The sequence below is a fragment of the Erigeron canadensis genome, chromosome 2 (genome assembly GCF_010389155.1).
Source record: "Erigeron canadensis isolate Cc75 chromosome 2, C_canadensis_v1, whole genome shotgun sequence".
NCBI lineage: Eukaryota > Viridiplantae > Streptophyta > Magnoliopsida > Asterales > Asteraceae > Erigeron > Erigeron canadensis.
In genome coordinates this window covers 2,645,023-2,658,761 of record NC_057762.1, presented here as the reverse complement: position 1 = coordinate 2,658,761, position 13,739 = coordinate 2,645,023, and the positions used below count along the sequence as shown (strand labels likewise).

Here is a 13,739-nt window from a genome sequence, read left to right as displayed (position 1 = left end):
ATCCTTTATAAAAGTTATCACACCCCTTATTTTTAAAAATAGTTACATATGGAATTACTAGATTACCCTAAATAAACACACACTATAGAAATAGTTTTTATAAAATACCAAATTTGTTAATACACTTTAAACATTTAATTTAATAATTAACACTTTAACTCTTTAATTCCTTATCTTCTAAAACATTTTCAGTATTACAATTACACCCTATACCATTTGACACCGCCACCGCCACCGCCACCAATAGTACCATCACCAACACCACTAGACCGCATTCTCTACCATTGCCGCCGGATTATGCAAGTACCATGCTAATATACATAAAAATCTCTGTAGATAGCTCTGGAACCATAAAAATCTCTTTTTGGTTGTAGTATGGAAGTGTATAAAACCTACTTATTAATTTTAAAAAACTAATGTTAACAGAAGTCTTTTTATTTTTATTTTCGTAAAACCACTTTGGCACTCAAGATTTTCCCAAAAAAAAAATAGAATACAAGTACACAACACTCGTAGTTGTAGTCAGCTAGAACCATATAAAACTCACACATGAATTCACAACAACTTTACAAATGATCCCGTCGTTTCTAAACTGTTGTCCAATCACATATACATGTTTTCCTCATCAATATTGTATACAACATAAGTTCAAACTTTGTTCCAATATCAACAAGAAATAGCTTATGTGGATTAACGATGTGGACTAATCTTATATGGAAATGTCATTAATTTTTTTATATTTGTCTGCTAACAAGTATGTTGATATTGAAAACGTCATTAATTTTTTTTTCTGTTGGAAAGGCAAATTTCAATCATTTGAAATACATAACCTACATTGAAAACACAAATACGAAAGTATATAGCTTAAATGTATTAAATGAAGTATTTACAACATTAAAAGCACTCACAAGGTACCATCTTAAGTGTATTAGTTTGACTTAAAAGCCAAGAGTACAACAAAGATGTTTTTTTTTAAATGCAATTAGGATCACTCACGGCACCACCTTTTGCAATCAGTGGTAGCCACGCGATCATCCCTCAATATCTTTCAGGAGGAAACCCAAATAATTGGGAAAAACCCCCCTGCTTGCAAGACTCGAACCCATGATGTATACACATCCAGGGGCTCTATCCCAGTTCCTGATGACCGTTGAGCAAAAGCTCTTGGACGAGTACAACAGGATGTGATCCATGTTGTTTGTTAAGCGATGCAAGGTTTGAAACCTTTTCCTTTCTTTGATGAGGCGTTCCTTTTCCTATGGCATGACACTATGACGAGGGTATAAAATCTGATCCATACCAGAGTATTCTAATGCAATCAACATCAATATCATGATACTTGTGTTACAATTATGCACATATGACAGAAGTTTTTCCCATAATTCAGATAAGCTAATGTACAAAAAAATCACTAATCATGTAAATTTAGAACAAACCATGGAATATTAACAATGGGTTAACAGTTTAAAGAGTCCTATCCATCAATACAACAACAATGTACATAATTTAGCAAATTAATACCCAAAAAAGAAAAAATAACAATAAATTCTTACACGAATCGAGCTCAAATATTTTTCTACCAACCTATCATGTGTTACCATCCAATACGCCTTTGAGAAAATTTAGGCCTTCTGCTGATATACTCCTCCTGACTCGTGTTTGAGGTATCTCAATCCTTGGAGGGGGATCAGACGAAAAACAGATGACAATCACAGTTAAGTTATCACAAGTATTCCTTTTTAGAGCTTCACGAACCAGTTCTCTTGAGCATCTTTCTGGATCATTATGAACCATCAATTCTTTTCTGGTTATTGACACTGCACATTGGCTGCTCATAACGTCCCAGAGACCATCACATCCAATAATTAGAAACTCATCATCTTCGGTCAATAGGATTTGTTGCAGCTCTGGCTCAGCACTTAAGGGGCTGGTGGAGCCTTTGGGGCCTTTCATGTGCCAATCGCCCAGAGCCCTAGCCACTGATAACTGACCGTTTAGGTAACCATCGTATATAGCTCCACCGAGCTGTTCTATTCTTAGTCTCTCAGATGGACAATTGGGTTTGTGGTCTTTTGATAGTTCGATCGCCCTACCTCGTTTTCCTAATACGGCTCGACAATCACCAGCATTTGCCACTACGATCATTCTGTAGGAGACAAAGACCATAAACTAAATACCAATTCAACAAAGAAACATTGCAAAACTAATATTTTATTTAACTAAAATATGATTCTCTAATGGGTCAAAGAAGAACTAAAAAATGGCTCAAAAAGACATGGGTTAAATGAGTTGAAAGTCAAAGTCATCCAAAATGAATTCTTTAATTTGAAAGACAGATCATTTTTTATAATAAAATCTTATAATCATATTTTATACATTACTTATTACAATTAAACAATAATAGGCAAAACTTTTGACAGATCAACACTAAAAGGTTACCCAATTTGACATTAATCTCCAATTTGCTACCTTTGCCAATCTTATACATAGGGTCAATGAGTTACAAAGTCAAATTACGGATTGCTGTCACCATTTGAAATCAACCCTGAAAGTCAAAATTTTCCATTGACAATGTCATAGGAATAGCAATAAGAAGCCATCTCCGTTCACCAAGTGAATGTTAGGGACCTTGCAATTTGCAAAGAAACTGTCTCCATAACCCAAACCTGTGATGGTAAGATCACAAAGACATAACCTTACTGGCTGCTCTAAATCTCACCTCTTATACAAACAAAAAGGATACACACATGTATACACGTACATACTAATACAGTGTGACTCTAAGATGATTCTGAAATCTTAAGCCTGAAAACTTCAGGCGACTACTTAAACCCGTTACCTATAAAATGGGTTGACACACATTATCCTTAGTGGGTCAAATGAGTAAAAATAAAAAGGAATCAACTAAACAGAATGAAATGGGTGAAAGCAGCCCAAAGGTTATTGTTAATGCACGTCATCAACTAATCTCTTTATCCAATGTAATTAGATTAAATATTGTGTGAAACCATGTCTAACAATTGTCCTGTTTTGAGTTATTAACTTTAAAAAAAAATATATCTAGTTTGACCCATTGTCCAACCCATCCATTATGCAACCACAGGTCCACAGCTAAGCCACAAGCAAGTTCACATACCTTCCAAATACAAGGGCAGTTAAAGCAGTGGTCCCCGATGAGATGTCAAGAGATGTGTTGTCAGCAAATGCATGATCAGCTTTCACAAAAGCATTATGTATCGACTTCTCCAAACAAACTGGGAATTGAGAGTCTTCAACAATGAAGTTTAATATGTTCTGTCTAACATAGGTTGCCGCATCAGTACCACCATGTCCATCAAAAACCTGTTAGCATGAATTCATAATTTTTAGATCAAAAAATAAACTTTCAATTAAGTAACTTCAAAAGACAAGTAAGACGCACAAACCCCATAGAAAGCTCCAGGGGAAGGGAAACTTTCTCTTGCATCCAAATATTCAACAAGGTTGTCTATACATATATGTTCGTCCTCCATATATTGCTTTGGGCCTTTTTCTGCACAACTACCCGATCGGATCATGGGGACAAATTCAGATTTTCCATCCGTCACAGGCTTCATGGTAACAACTCCGAAGCCTAAGTCCTAGAAAAGTAACAATCCGGTTATTAAAGGAATTATTTGATTAATAAGATTTCATAAAATGATAATCAAAGGCTAAAGTAGAACTACTTATAAATCTTTAATTATTCTGTGCTTCCTAATAATCAGCACTAGTCAAATACTATAAAAATTGTGTAATTGTCCTAAAGGTGTCAGCTACCTTATGAAATTGTTGGTAAATAATGGGCAAGTCACTTACAACCATTTCTTTTACTCTACATGAAACACTTGCATGAGATTGCATAAAAAAATATAAAAAAGGGTAGTTGGATGGAAACCCCCTGGTCCATGTACCATTTGGTATCCACTAATCCCCCAATCAGGCTAGTGTCCAGGTAATTCTCAACCACTTAATAATCCCCTGATTATCTCAAGTTTGCCTTTGGCAAGACTTGAACCCAAGACTTCCCTTGGAAAGTGGCGGCTGGTGGCCACTGGGCTATTACCCAATGGTTTGTATAAAAAAATATTCTAACTTACATGTGTATTCATATGTGCAATTGTGCATACACTGTGGTGGCTAGTACCCAATAGTGTCACGTATTCACTATCTTAGATTCAACTACTCATATTACCCCACTTCTTGTGACACCTCGCCAACCACGACCAACAACATTTCCATTCACGAATTAGTTTTTTTTGCAGACCACATCAGAACTTCCCATGAGTCTCTATCCTACTACTATTCTCACTTGATCATGCTTAACTGCAGAGCTCTCATTGATTCTGCTCATGTGATATGTTATGGCCCCCAAACGTGTTGTATTAAGTAAGGCCACGACTTTTCTATGAACTCATGATCTCTCATCTCCATAGGCAATGTAGGATTAGCCTAGGTTATCACATCCTGCATATTGTTTTTCCTTCCACATTGCAGGTAATATCATTGGTTGGATTTAAATTGGTGATCATGTGGCATGAGCTAGCTTAATACAAGTAGACATATTGCCTTGCATATAAAGTTAGCTCCTTCTAATTAATAGGCTAACTATGGCATCAGCTAATTAAGTACAAGGGGCATATCGACTCAGATATAGTTAGAATCCATTAAACTAATCGGCTAACTATTTCTTAACGTCCATTGAACTAATAGGCTAAATTTTTCTTAAAGTATCCAACTTGTTACGTTTTGCTAAAGTACGTATCCAACTCTAGAACATACTTTTGTACCTATCAAACTATTTACCAATTAATGTATCTCAAATTCCTACAACTAGTAAACATATGACGTGACAACTTATATGCCTGTCATATCAGCAAAAATACCAATACCAATTATTACCTAATAAATACATCACTAGAAACATACAATATCAATGATTCACAAGTTTGTTAGCACAATACAAACATGACAAGTCAATCACATTTCTAAACACTTATCCCTAACATAACAATTCCACGAAACGACAAATAATTCACTTCAAACAACAAAACATTTAATCAATGATGATATACTTTGAATATAATTATACCGGATTAGCGGATTGTAGAAGCATTGCAGTGCTTATACTATGTCGAACACCACCACCGGACAAATGCCTAGGAGGTTTCCTTGTCCCCATTTGTTTCAATTGGTCCGAATTTCGTAACATTTCAACATCATCATCTTCTTCTTCTTCTCCAACAACAATATTATTATTATTATTATTATTATTATTATTATTATTACTATCTATATTGTTATTGTTATTATTATTATTATTAAAACCACTTTCTAACATCACATAAAATTCAGTCCCCGCAGCCATTATTATAATTAATATTATTATTATTTCCTTTTTCTTACATACAAAAATTAAATATCTATACCAATAACAAACTTTCTCCCCAAAAATATCGCAACAGAAAATATATATATATATATATATATATATTAATTAGTGTATTTCAACAACAACAGCAATGGATCATATCATATCAAATTGATATATAATAGATTAAATATGAATATATCTATATAGATAGATATATAAATATATACAAACACGGATCGTGTATTTCTGATGTATATATATAAATATAAATAAATTAAAAAAATGAATCAAAATTGCTAACGAAAACGTATTGAAATAGAAATCAGAAAAGAGAATTATAGAGATAGAAAGATGTATGTATAGAGAGAGATAGAGAGGAAGGAGGGAGGATGATCAAAGTGTTTGGAGATGAAAATAAAGGACAACTACTTGTTTGTATGTTAAAAAAAAGTTGTTTCACGTTTCATTTAAGACCTTGTTGTTTATGGGAATGTATATTTGGGTCCCTATGTAAAGTTTTATTGTATTTCATATGTTCAAAGTTCAACGTATTCGATATGCGATAGTTCTTTAGTTTAAATCATGTCTTATACGAGTATATGACTAGTTTAGTATTAAAAACTTTTTTACAAAAACATAATAAAGCACAAATATATTTTTTTTTAAAAATATTTAGAAAAACTTATTAGGAACTTAATAGACCTCTCATTTAAGTTCTTTCGTTCACTATTTTAATAATTTAATTTATTTCTCAAATGAGTTTAGATAAAACTCATCTTTACAAACTTAAGGTATTCATACCTGAATACATCCAACTATCCAAGATGTAATTTATACATATATCATTTTGGATTCTAAAATTAAATGACAAGAGTTTATATCTATACTACTATATAAAAATTATAACCTTTATGTTGAAAGTTTACATAAATAGAACATACGAATTGACCATAATACCCTTAATGAATTAAATCATCATCAACCCAATGACCCATAATATTAAATTACACCATTAGTTCATTATATTATAAAATATCTCCACTAACCCCTTCAAATCAAATAATTTTACCTACACCAATACATGCCGCCACTACTGTCATTGCCGGCTCGCCGTTGCATTGCGCGGATACCATGCTCGTATTAGGTAAAGATTTTACATAGTTAACAAAAATTTATGATTTTACATGTGTGTTGTAGCAAAATGAAGCTTTACCTTTGAGAAGAAGAATATTGCTTTTATCAAAATAATAGTTCTAAAACTTTTTGTACACTAATCACGTTTTTCTATTTTTTGGATTATAAAGAACGGATAATAATAATACACAAAGTCAACCATTTAGTCGCAAAACCTATTTAATTAATTATAAATATCAACTTGTTATATAGAAAGCATACATTATAATATTTCATATCCATATTTATGAACAAAGATATAGTCAAAGAAAATAATCAACAAAAACGAGTGTAGCGTCTTCTAGAAGAACAACATCATTTTCTCATATCAATGTGAATGACCATCTTTTTTTTTTCTACTAAAGTCAAATGAGGTCCTTTATGAAAAATATCCAAATTGTAAGGATCTATAGGGAAATAAACTGATGGGCGGATGTCAGGCGGGAGCACGTGTCAAGTAACAATTGGTAGTTGACCTGATCCATGATTGCCTAATTTGCAAAAGGATCCCAGCCGTTAGATATTAGTGATGATTAGTTAACGGCGTCTTGACTTCTGTTTATAAGAGAGTAGGTCCGTTAACGATTCTCGTTAATAATAGACGGTAAAAGATGGTGTGTAGTGTATACGTTGCAGTATCCAAAGTACACGTGTTAGATGATAAATGAGTGTGTTATGAGTTATTGCGGCTACGTTTCTTTTTGTCGATAGATTCTTGTATAATATTCATGTTCAGAAAAAGTATAATATTCTTTAAGAAACACAAATAAAATTTTGATGATTTTTTTACGGTAGTTATTAAATACCAAATGTTTTAAGCTATTAAATATATAAAATATTTATTAGGGTTTGTTAAACAAAATCTTAAAACTTTTGTTAAGGTGAATTAAATAGTTGTATAATTACTATAAAAATCAAAGGGCGAACTTTTGATATGGAAACATACAACTTTTTATACACGTTAAATGAAACCATAAGGGCTTCATTTAGCATTTTCCTATTTATTAACATAAAAGTAGATAATTAATATTAATTGTTCATAAAGTCAAATAGATTGCTCTTACAAAACAACGAGCAAGTGAGAAGGAACAAACATGAAGATTTTCATTTGTTTGTTCATTTGTTATAGAGGTAGTATATTCTATGTCAAACGAATTCATGCTAAATGACGTTTTATTTATTAATTAATCGTTTTATTTTGTTACTTATAAATTAAATTTATAATTTTACTTACTCATTTGATATTTTTTTTTCTAAGAAAATCGTCTTTTTCCTCTTTTTTTTTCCTCCCATTTTATTTTGGACGGTTTCATACTCTCACTGTTTATCTCTCAATGGCCATAACAGTGTATATTAATCATATTTCGTAATACGTTGAGTTATGTGATAAATTTACTGGGTATAAATTAAGTTTTTGAGACATAAATTAAGAGTCTTGTTTTTAAGACATAGATCAAGTGTTGAAACTCTTGCCTCTTGAAACATAAATTAAGAGTCTTCATGCCTAATAAGACTAGAGGTCTTGTTCTACGTTTGGTGGTGAAACATGACAATAGACTCTTTAACTTAACTAGGAATAAAATTTATCTACATATCTTAAAGTATGAAGACTTTAAACCTGAAGATGACGATATTGAATGTTAAACGATAAGTTAGCTATTGGGGGGGGGGGGGGGGGGGGGGAGATGAATGAATTTATGATACCTCCCAAATTCCACCAATAAAATCCTTACAACTCAATTTAACCTTCCAACTCTCCCAACCCTTTTTACTGGCGGTCGATAAATTCTCAACCCTCCCAAATTATTTTTTTTCTTTTTTCTTTTTTTTTTTTAACTTAAACAATTTAACAATAATACATAACATTTTATTTAATATTTTAAAAACATAACATTACATAAACTAGTAAAAGAAAAATACGATGCAACATTTTTTTTAAAACTAAATAAACTACATAAAAGAAAATCAAATCCTCGATCGGTGGTGGTTGAGCTGCTGGGTCATCGAGGTATGCCAAATCCACCGTCGATACATGCTCCGTTAAATCATACCAAAGACGATGATGGACGTTTTCGTCATGTAACTCCCGTAGAACTCTAGGATCGTAAGCTACAGGCACCGGTGGATCCATTATATGAACCGGTGAGATAGCCCTCCCGTCGTCCTTTATGATCATGTTATGCAATATACAACATGTGTCGACGACTTTCCCTATCTTTTCCTTATCCATAATCCGGATTGGACGTTCCAAAATCTTCCATTTTCCCTTAAGCACCCCAAAAGCCCGTTCTACATCTTTTCTCGCCGCCTCCTGCACTCGCTTGAATTTCACTTCCTTTGGATCAACTGGATGCGGATACATTTTTACAAACGTAGACCGCTTAGGATATATTCCATCAGTAAGCAAATACCTACGTCTGTACAAGCGGCCGCGTAAAGTGAATGACGTGTTCGGAGCCGTTCCATTTCTAGTGGTATCATACAGCGGCGACCGATTCAACACATTAATGTCGTTGTTTGATCCGGGGGGACCAAAAAACGAATGCCAAATCCATAAATCTTGTGACGCAACAGCTTCAATCATGATAGTCGGCACTTTGTGATCCCCTTGCATGTATTGCCCTTTCAAGCCCCTATGACAATTCCCCCATACAATATGCGTACAATCAAGGCTACCGAGCATATCGGGCAGATGGTGTCACGCCTCATGCGCATTGTACAACAAGGCGACATCGTGGGATGTCGGCTTGCGCAAATACCCCCGCTTGTACAAATGAATAACCGCGTCACAAAAATACTTGAGAGCTTCCCGGCTTGTTCTTTCGGCCATACATAGATAATCATCATAGTTGTCTGCCGGTTCACCCGTTGAAAGTAGTTTAATTGCTGACGTGCATTTTTCAATTGGCGAGAAACTCTTTCTTCCCCTCGCGTCTACTCCATCTCGAAAATACGGGAAAGTAGCTTCAATGTCGGCAACAATCTTCAAAAACAAACGTTGGCTCATACGGTAGCGATGGTGAAACCAACGCTCCCCAAACTTTGGGTTTTCGCCGAAGTAGTCGCGCATGAGTTTGCTATGCGCGGCTTCTCTCTCGCGATCGATATAGGTTCAGCTTTCACGAGAGCTTTCCGAGTCTTCAAGTTCTTTTATTTCGTTGATCGTGTTTTGAAAAAAATTAAACATACTACCGGTATATAATTGAGGAAACGGAGGGGGAATGATAAGTTCATCGGAAGAACTTGAAGATATTCTTTTGGTGAAAAGGTTTTGGGTTTGAAGAGATATATATTTTTGTTTGAGTTTAAATTAATAGATGTATATATGTATATATAGATATAGATAAAATATGGAAAAAGGGATTTGTTTTTTTTCACGCCTGGACCCCACCTACCCCGCTCCTCTTTCTTTCTCTCTCCATCTATCACCAACGGCAATATATGCCACTCTCCATGCCGTTAGCCCATAAATTCGTATGTGGCGGTGGTGTAGCCGGCGGTTTCAAGGCATAAATTGCCCATAAATTCATCCACTCCGTCCCCCTAGTAACAATTCAGAAACATGATGCAAGTATGCAACCAAAAAAAAAAAAGAAAAAAAAAAGTTTTTCAAAACAAAATAAACCAACCACGTATATCAAGTGAACAATAAAATGAGCTTTTCAATTATTCTCGAATATATAAGTATATATCGTTTTCGTTACCACGAAATTAAAATTTGAAATAAAATTTCGAGGTCGTTCGAATGTCAATCATACAAAGATAAATCACCATGATGTTACATAACGACGATGCTCTAAAGAGTGAAAGTATTATACATACAACAAAAGAATTAAGCTTCATAAACTTTGCACTCTTCTTCGGATGGGTTCGTCTTGCAAAAATCCTCCAATGCGTCTCCGCTTCCAGCTACGGCAGCCCCTGGCCATTTTTCCGCCACTAGATGTGCCAAGTCGACCACACGTTGACTACGATAACAGGAAAAAAATGTTAACTTTGTAATCATATTTGACACACTATTTTAAGATATGGACAACGATGTTTTAGTCCATAGAAATGAAAATCTCTCTTTTTTTTTTGACATGTTATCCAACTAACAAAAACGAAACGAAATATAGTTAAGAGCATACCTATATCCCCATTCATTGTCATACCAAGCGACAACCTTAACCATATCATCACCCATGACCATGGTCAACGACGAGTCAATACTTGTCGAAACATCGGAGCACCTAAAGTCAACTGACACTAGTGGCTCGTCGCAAACAGCCAAGATTCCTTTCATTGGACCATCGGCCGCTTTCCGGAAAGCCGCATTAACGTCTTCCGCGGTGAGGCCCTTTTTAGCCACATTGATCACAAGGTCGACGACAGACACATTAGGGGTAGGGACACGAAGTGCAATGCCGTTCAACTTGCCCTTGAGTTGGGGCAAGACCAACGACACAGCCTTGGCCGCACCAGTGCTTGTTGGGACTATGTTTAATGCCGCGGCTCTAGCCCTCCTTAAGTCCCTGTGTGAAGCATCCAATAACCTCTGTACCACACAACAGTGTGTAAGTATCAAAATCAATTATGATTCCCTAATCTCTTTATAAAAAAACAAAAGTTTCATTGCAAGGATATGCATAACTTACGAAAATGCAACAATTTTAATTGAACAAGAAAATATAAAAACTACTATGTACCTGGTCTCCGGTGTAGGAGTGAGTTGTGGTCATTGTTCCCTTCACGATACCTTCAGATAAACAGAAAAGGTTTAGCTTTTACAGTCGAAAAGTTCTACATAGATGCATATCAGGTTATATGTAACAAATCTTATCAGGCATTCGAAAAGTCAAAAAACCGTCAATGCATCATGTTTAGAAGTTCATTAAAGTAATTTCAGATTTCCAATTTGAAGACATAAAACGAAACATATGCTTACCGAATTCTTCATCCAAGACCTTTGCGAAAGGAGCCAAGCAGTTGGTAGTGCAAGAAGCATTGCTGAATACAATAATATGTCACTAATTTAATTCATGAATGCCATATGTATAAACTTCGGATAACAAATTGCATAGAAACGGACCTCATGATGTTGGCAACATCATGCTCATACTCTGTCTCATTAACACCAATGACATATGTTGGAATATCAGCACCTTTGGCGGGTGCAGTGATGATGACTTTCTTAGCACCGGCTTGGATGTGCTTGCCAGCACCTGGCCCGTCCACAAACACCCCGGTTCCCTAGTCATCACATACAATTCATCCTCAAGAAAAGTTTCTAAATTTATATATGAAATTCATTAGTTGAAATATAATCTCTTGTGTTTTGATCTGTAACCGGTGCTCCACCCAAACCATTCTGACCCAATTTAATAATTATCATTTTGACTGAACCCATTTTAAATAATACTGCATACAATGTACGAACAAAGTAAGATTGGAAATACCTCAATAACAATGTCAATACCAAGTTCAGCCCATGGGAGCTTAAGAGGGTCTCGGCTAGAAACAACCTTGATCGGCTTACCATCAACACTGATTGTCTCATTATCGACAATCTTAACATCAGCTTTGAAGGTACCCAACATAGAGTCATACTTAAGCAAGTGAGAAGCCTGCACATATACCAAAATGTGAAACCTTGTAATCAAGCTTGCAAAAACTTATACCCTTTACATTAACTGTGGTAATATTCACTTACATTCTTGACACCACCGCTGTCATTGACCACCACGACTTCTAGTGGGGAGTCTACGCGTCCATGCCAGCACCTGAGAAAGTTTCGGCCAATACGTCCAAATCCATTGATTGCTACCTTCAATTTTGCAACTGTCTCTACCTTAACAGCTCCTGATACTGCAGCCTGATTCACAGAGTTCATTTTAATTCAGATCTTCATGATATTTTCATATAAATGTATCCTTATCAAAAGCTTTTGTGAAAGGCATTGAACTATTTCAAAAGATGCTAACCAAACTATACAATCATGTGTTCACTTGAAAGTTGAAACAAATTTTGGTAAACAGGTATATAAAATAACCACACCCATCAATCTAACTTTCTCTTCAAGAATCTATAAACAAAAAGTATCCTAAAGTTCAAGGGTGTTGATCAACTTATAAATTAGATGCTTCTTTTTTGAAACTTTAATTGACCTATCAAGATACAAAGCAAGTATTTGAAGGTTACATATACATGTTTGGATCTCGAAAACTTTATATAACTCATAAGCATCTTGTTCGTTTGTCAGGGTCAGATTTGTGTTCATGAACCTTGTTATGGCTTTTAATGAAACTTTTGGAATCAATATTCCAAGGATGTTTAAGTTTACTTTTTGATGTAACCTATGCTATATATGATAATTAGATACTACATTTTCAATAACCTGGTCCTCAAACAAGCTAGTACAAACTAAATTAATCGATAATGTAAAACGATATGCCAAGCAACAGAGAAGAAAAGTAAACCTTGGTGGTAAATTGGGCAGAGACAGCATCAAAGAAGGATGAGTCCTTGACATACTTAGCGAATGTCACACTCCCACTTGATCGTAGTCCAGAGAATTCGGCTACTTCTGATCTCTGGAAACAACCCAAAATCAAATTCAAAACTATGAGATGGATTGGATTAGTTAATTAACAGATAACCAATAGCCCTGTCACGAAATAAATTACTTGTGACACCAAAGTTTTGTAAAATGTACTAAAACTAAAGCTAATAGTCATTAGACAAATACATCACAACGTAACTTAGGTGTACGAAGTACTTTATCTGGTGAACATATCACCTAAACGTTACAGGTTCAAGTCCATCGACAAACCGTTTTAACGATATTAAAGAAGAAAAATAATATAAATAAGAGAAAGAAAGAAAGAAAGACCTTAGTGGAACATTGGGATGGAAAAGAGGTTGAGATTGATGATTTGGAGGGAAGCCTGGTGATGGTTGGGATTCTTGTGGAAGCAAGAGCTGCATTGGAAGCCATGGCTACAGAGTGCAACTAGAAACTCAGAGGTCTATTGCTTTGTTTCTTTTTATATAGATACAGTTTTGTTTGAATACATACATACATACATAGATACATTTTTTTGCTTCTTAGGATTATGGGGTTGAAAATATGGTGAAGAAATGTGTGGAGGAAGAAATAGATAAGATGATGATAATATGCTTCCAATATCCACCT

The 13,739-nt window shown here is 34.8% G+C and overlaps 4 protein-coding genes across 5 annotated transcripts; all 4 read right to left on the bottom strand.

The window, feature by feature from the left end:
* Positions 1 to 1,398: 1,398 nt before the first annotated feature.
* Positions 1,399 to 5,461, bottom strand: LOC122588414 (probable protein phosphatase 2C 27). Of its 2 annotated transcripts, XM_043760524.1 has the most exons (5): positions 5,308 to 5,461; positions 5,111 to 5,244; positions 3,426 to 3,620; positions 3,137 to 3,342; positions 1,399 to 2,146 (listed from the first exon to the last, which is right to left on the bottom strand). In XM_043760524.1, the coding sequence occupies exons 1-5, from the start codon at positions 5,384 to 5,386 to the stop codon at positions 1,588 to 1,590; spliced, it is 1,173 nt and encodes a 390-aa protein (XP_043616459.1). In that variant the 5' UTR covers positions 5,387 to 5,461; the 3' UTR covers positions 1,399 to 1,587. The 2 variants fall into 2 exon arrangements, with proteins under 2 accessions (XP_043616459.1, XP_043616458.1); XM_043760523.1 differs by lacking the exon at positions 5,308 to 5,461 and having other exon boundaries at positions 5,111 to 5,295.
* Positions 5,462 to 8,177: 2,716 nt separating this feature from the next.
* Positions 8,178 to 9,179, bottom strand: LOC122586760 (protein ALP1-like). The gene is made up of 2 exons (XM_043758748.1): positions 8,520 to 9,179; positions 8,178 to 8,183 (listed from the first exon to the last, which is right to left on the bottom strand). The coding sequence occupies exons 1-2, from the start codon at positions 9,177 to 9,179 to the stop codon at positions 8,178 to 8,180; spliced, it is 666 nt and encodes a 221-aa protein (XP_043614683.1).
* An 84-nt stretch (positions 9,180 to 9,263) lies between these two features.
* On the bottom strand, positions 9,264 to 9,635 carry LOC122586758. Its single transcript, XM_043758746.1, has one exon. It carries the CDS (start codon positions 9,633 to 9,635, stop codon positions 9,264 to 9,266), a length of 372 nt encoding a protein of 123 aa, XP_043614681.1.
* A 572-nt stretch (positions 9,636 to 10,207) lies between these two features.
* On the bottom strand, positions 10,208 to 13,634 carry LOC122590218 (glyceraldehyde-3-phosphate dehydrogenase B, chloroplastic). The gene is made up of 9 exons (XM_043762552.1): positions 13,437 to 13,634; positions 13,024 to 13,137; positions 12,258 to 12,419; positions 12,004 to 12,171; positions 11,637 to 11,797; positions 11,493 to 11,554; positions 11,254 to 11,303; positions 10,696 to 11,102; positions 10,208 to 10,533 (listed from the first exon to the last, which is right to left on the bottom strand). The coding sequence occupies exons 1-9, from the start codon at positions 13,539 to 13,541 to the stop codon at positions 10,398 to 10,400; spliced, it is 1,365 nt and encodes a 454-aa protein (XP_043618487.1). The 5' UTR covers positions 13,542 to 13,634; the 3' UTR covers positions 10,208 to 10,397.
* Positions 13,635 to 13,739: the final 105 nt, after the last annotated feature.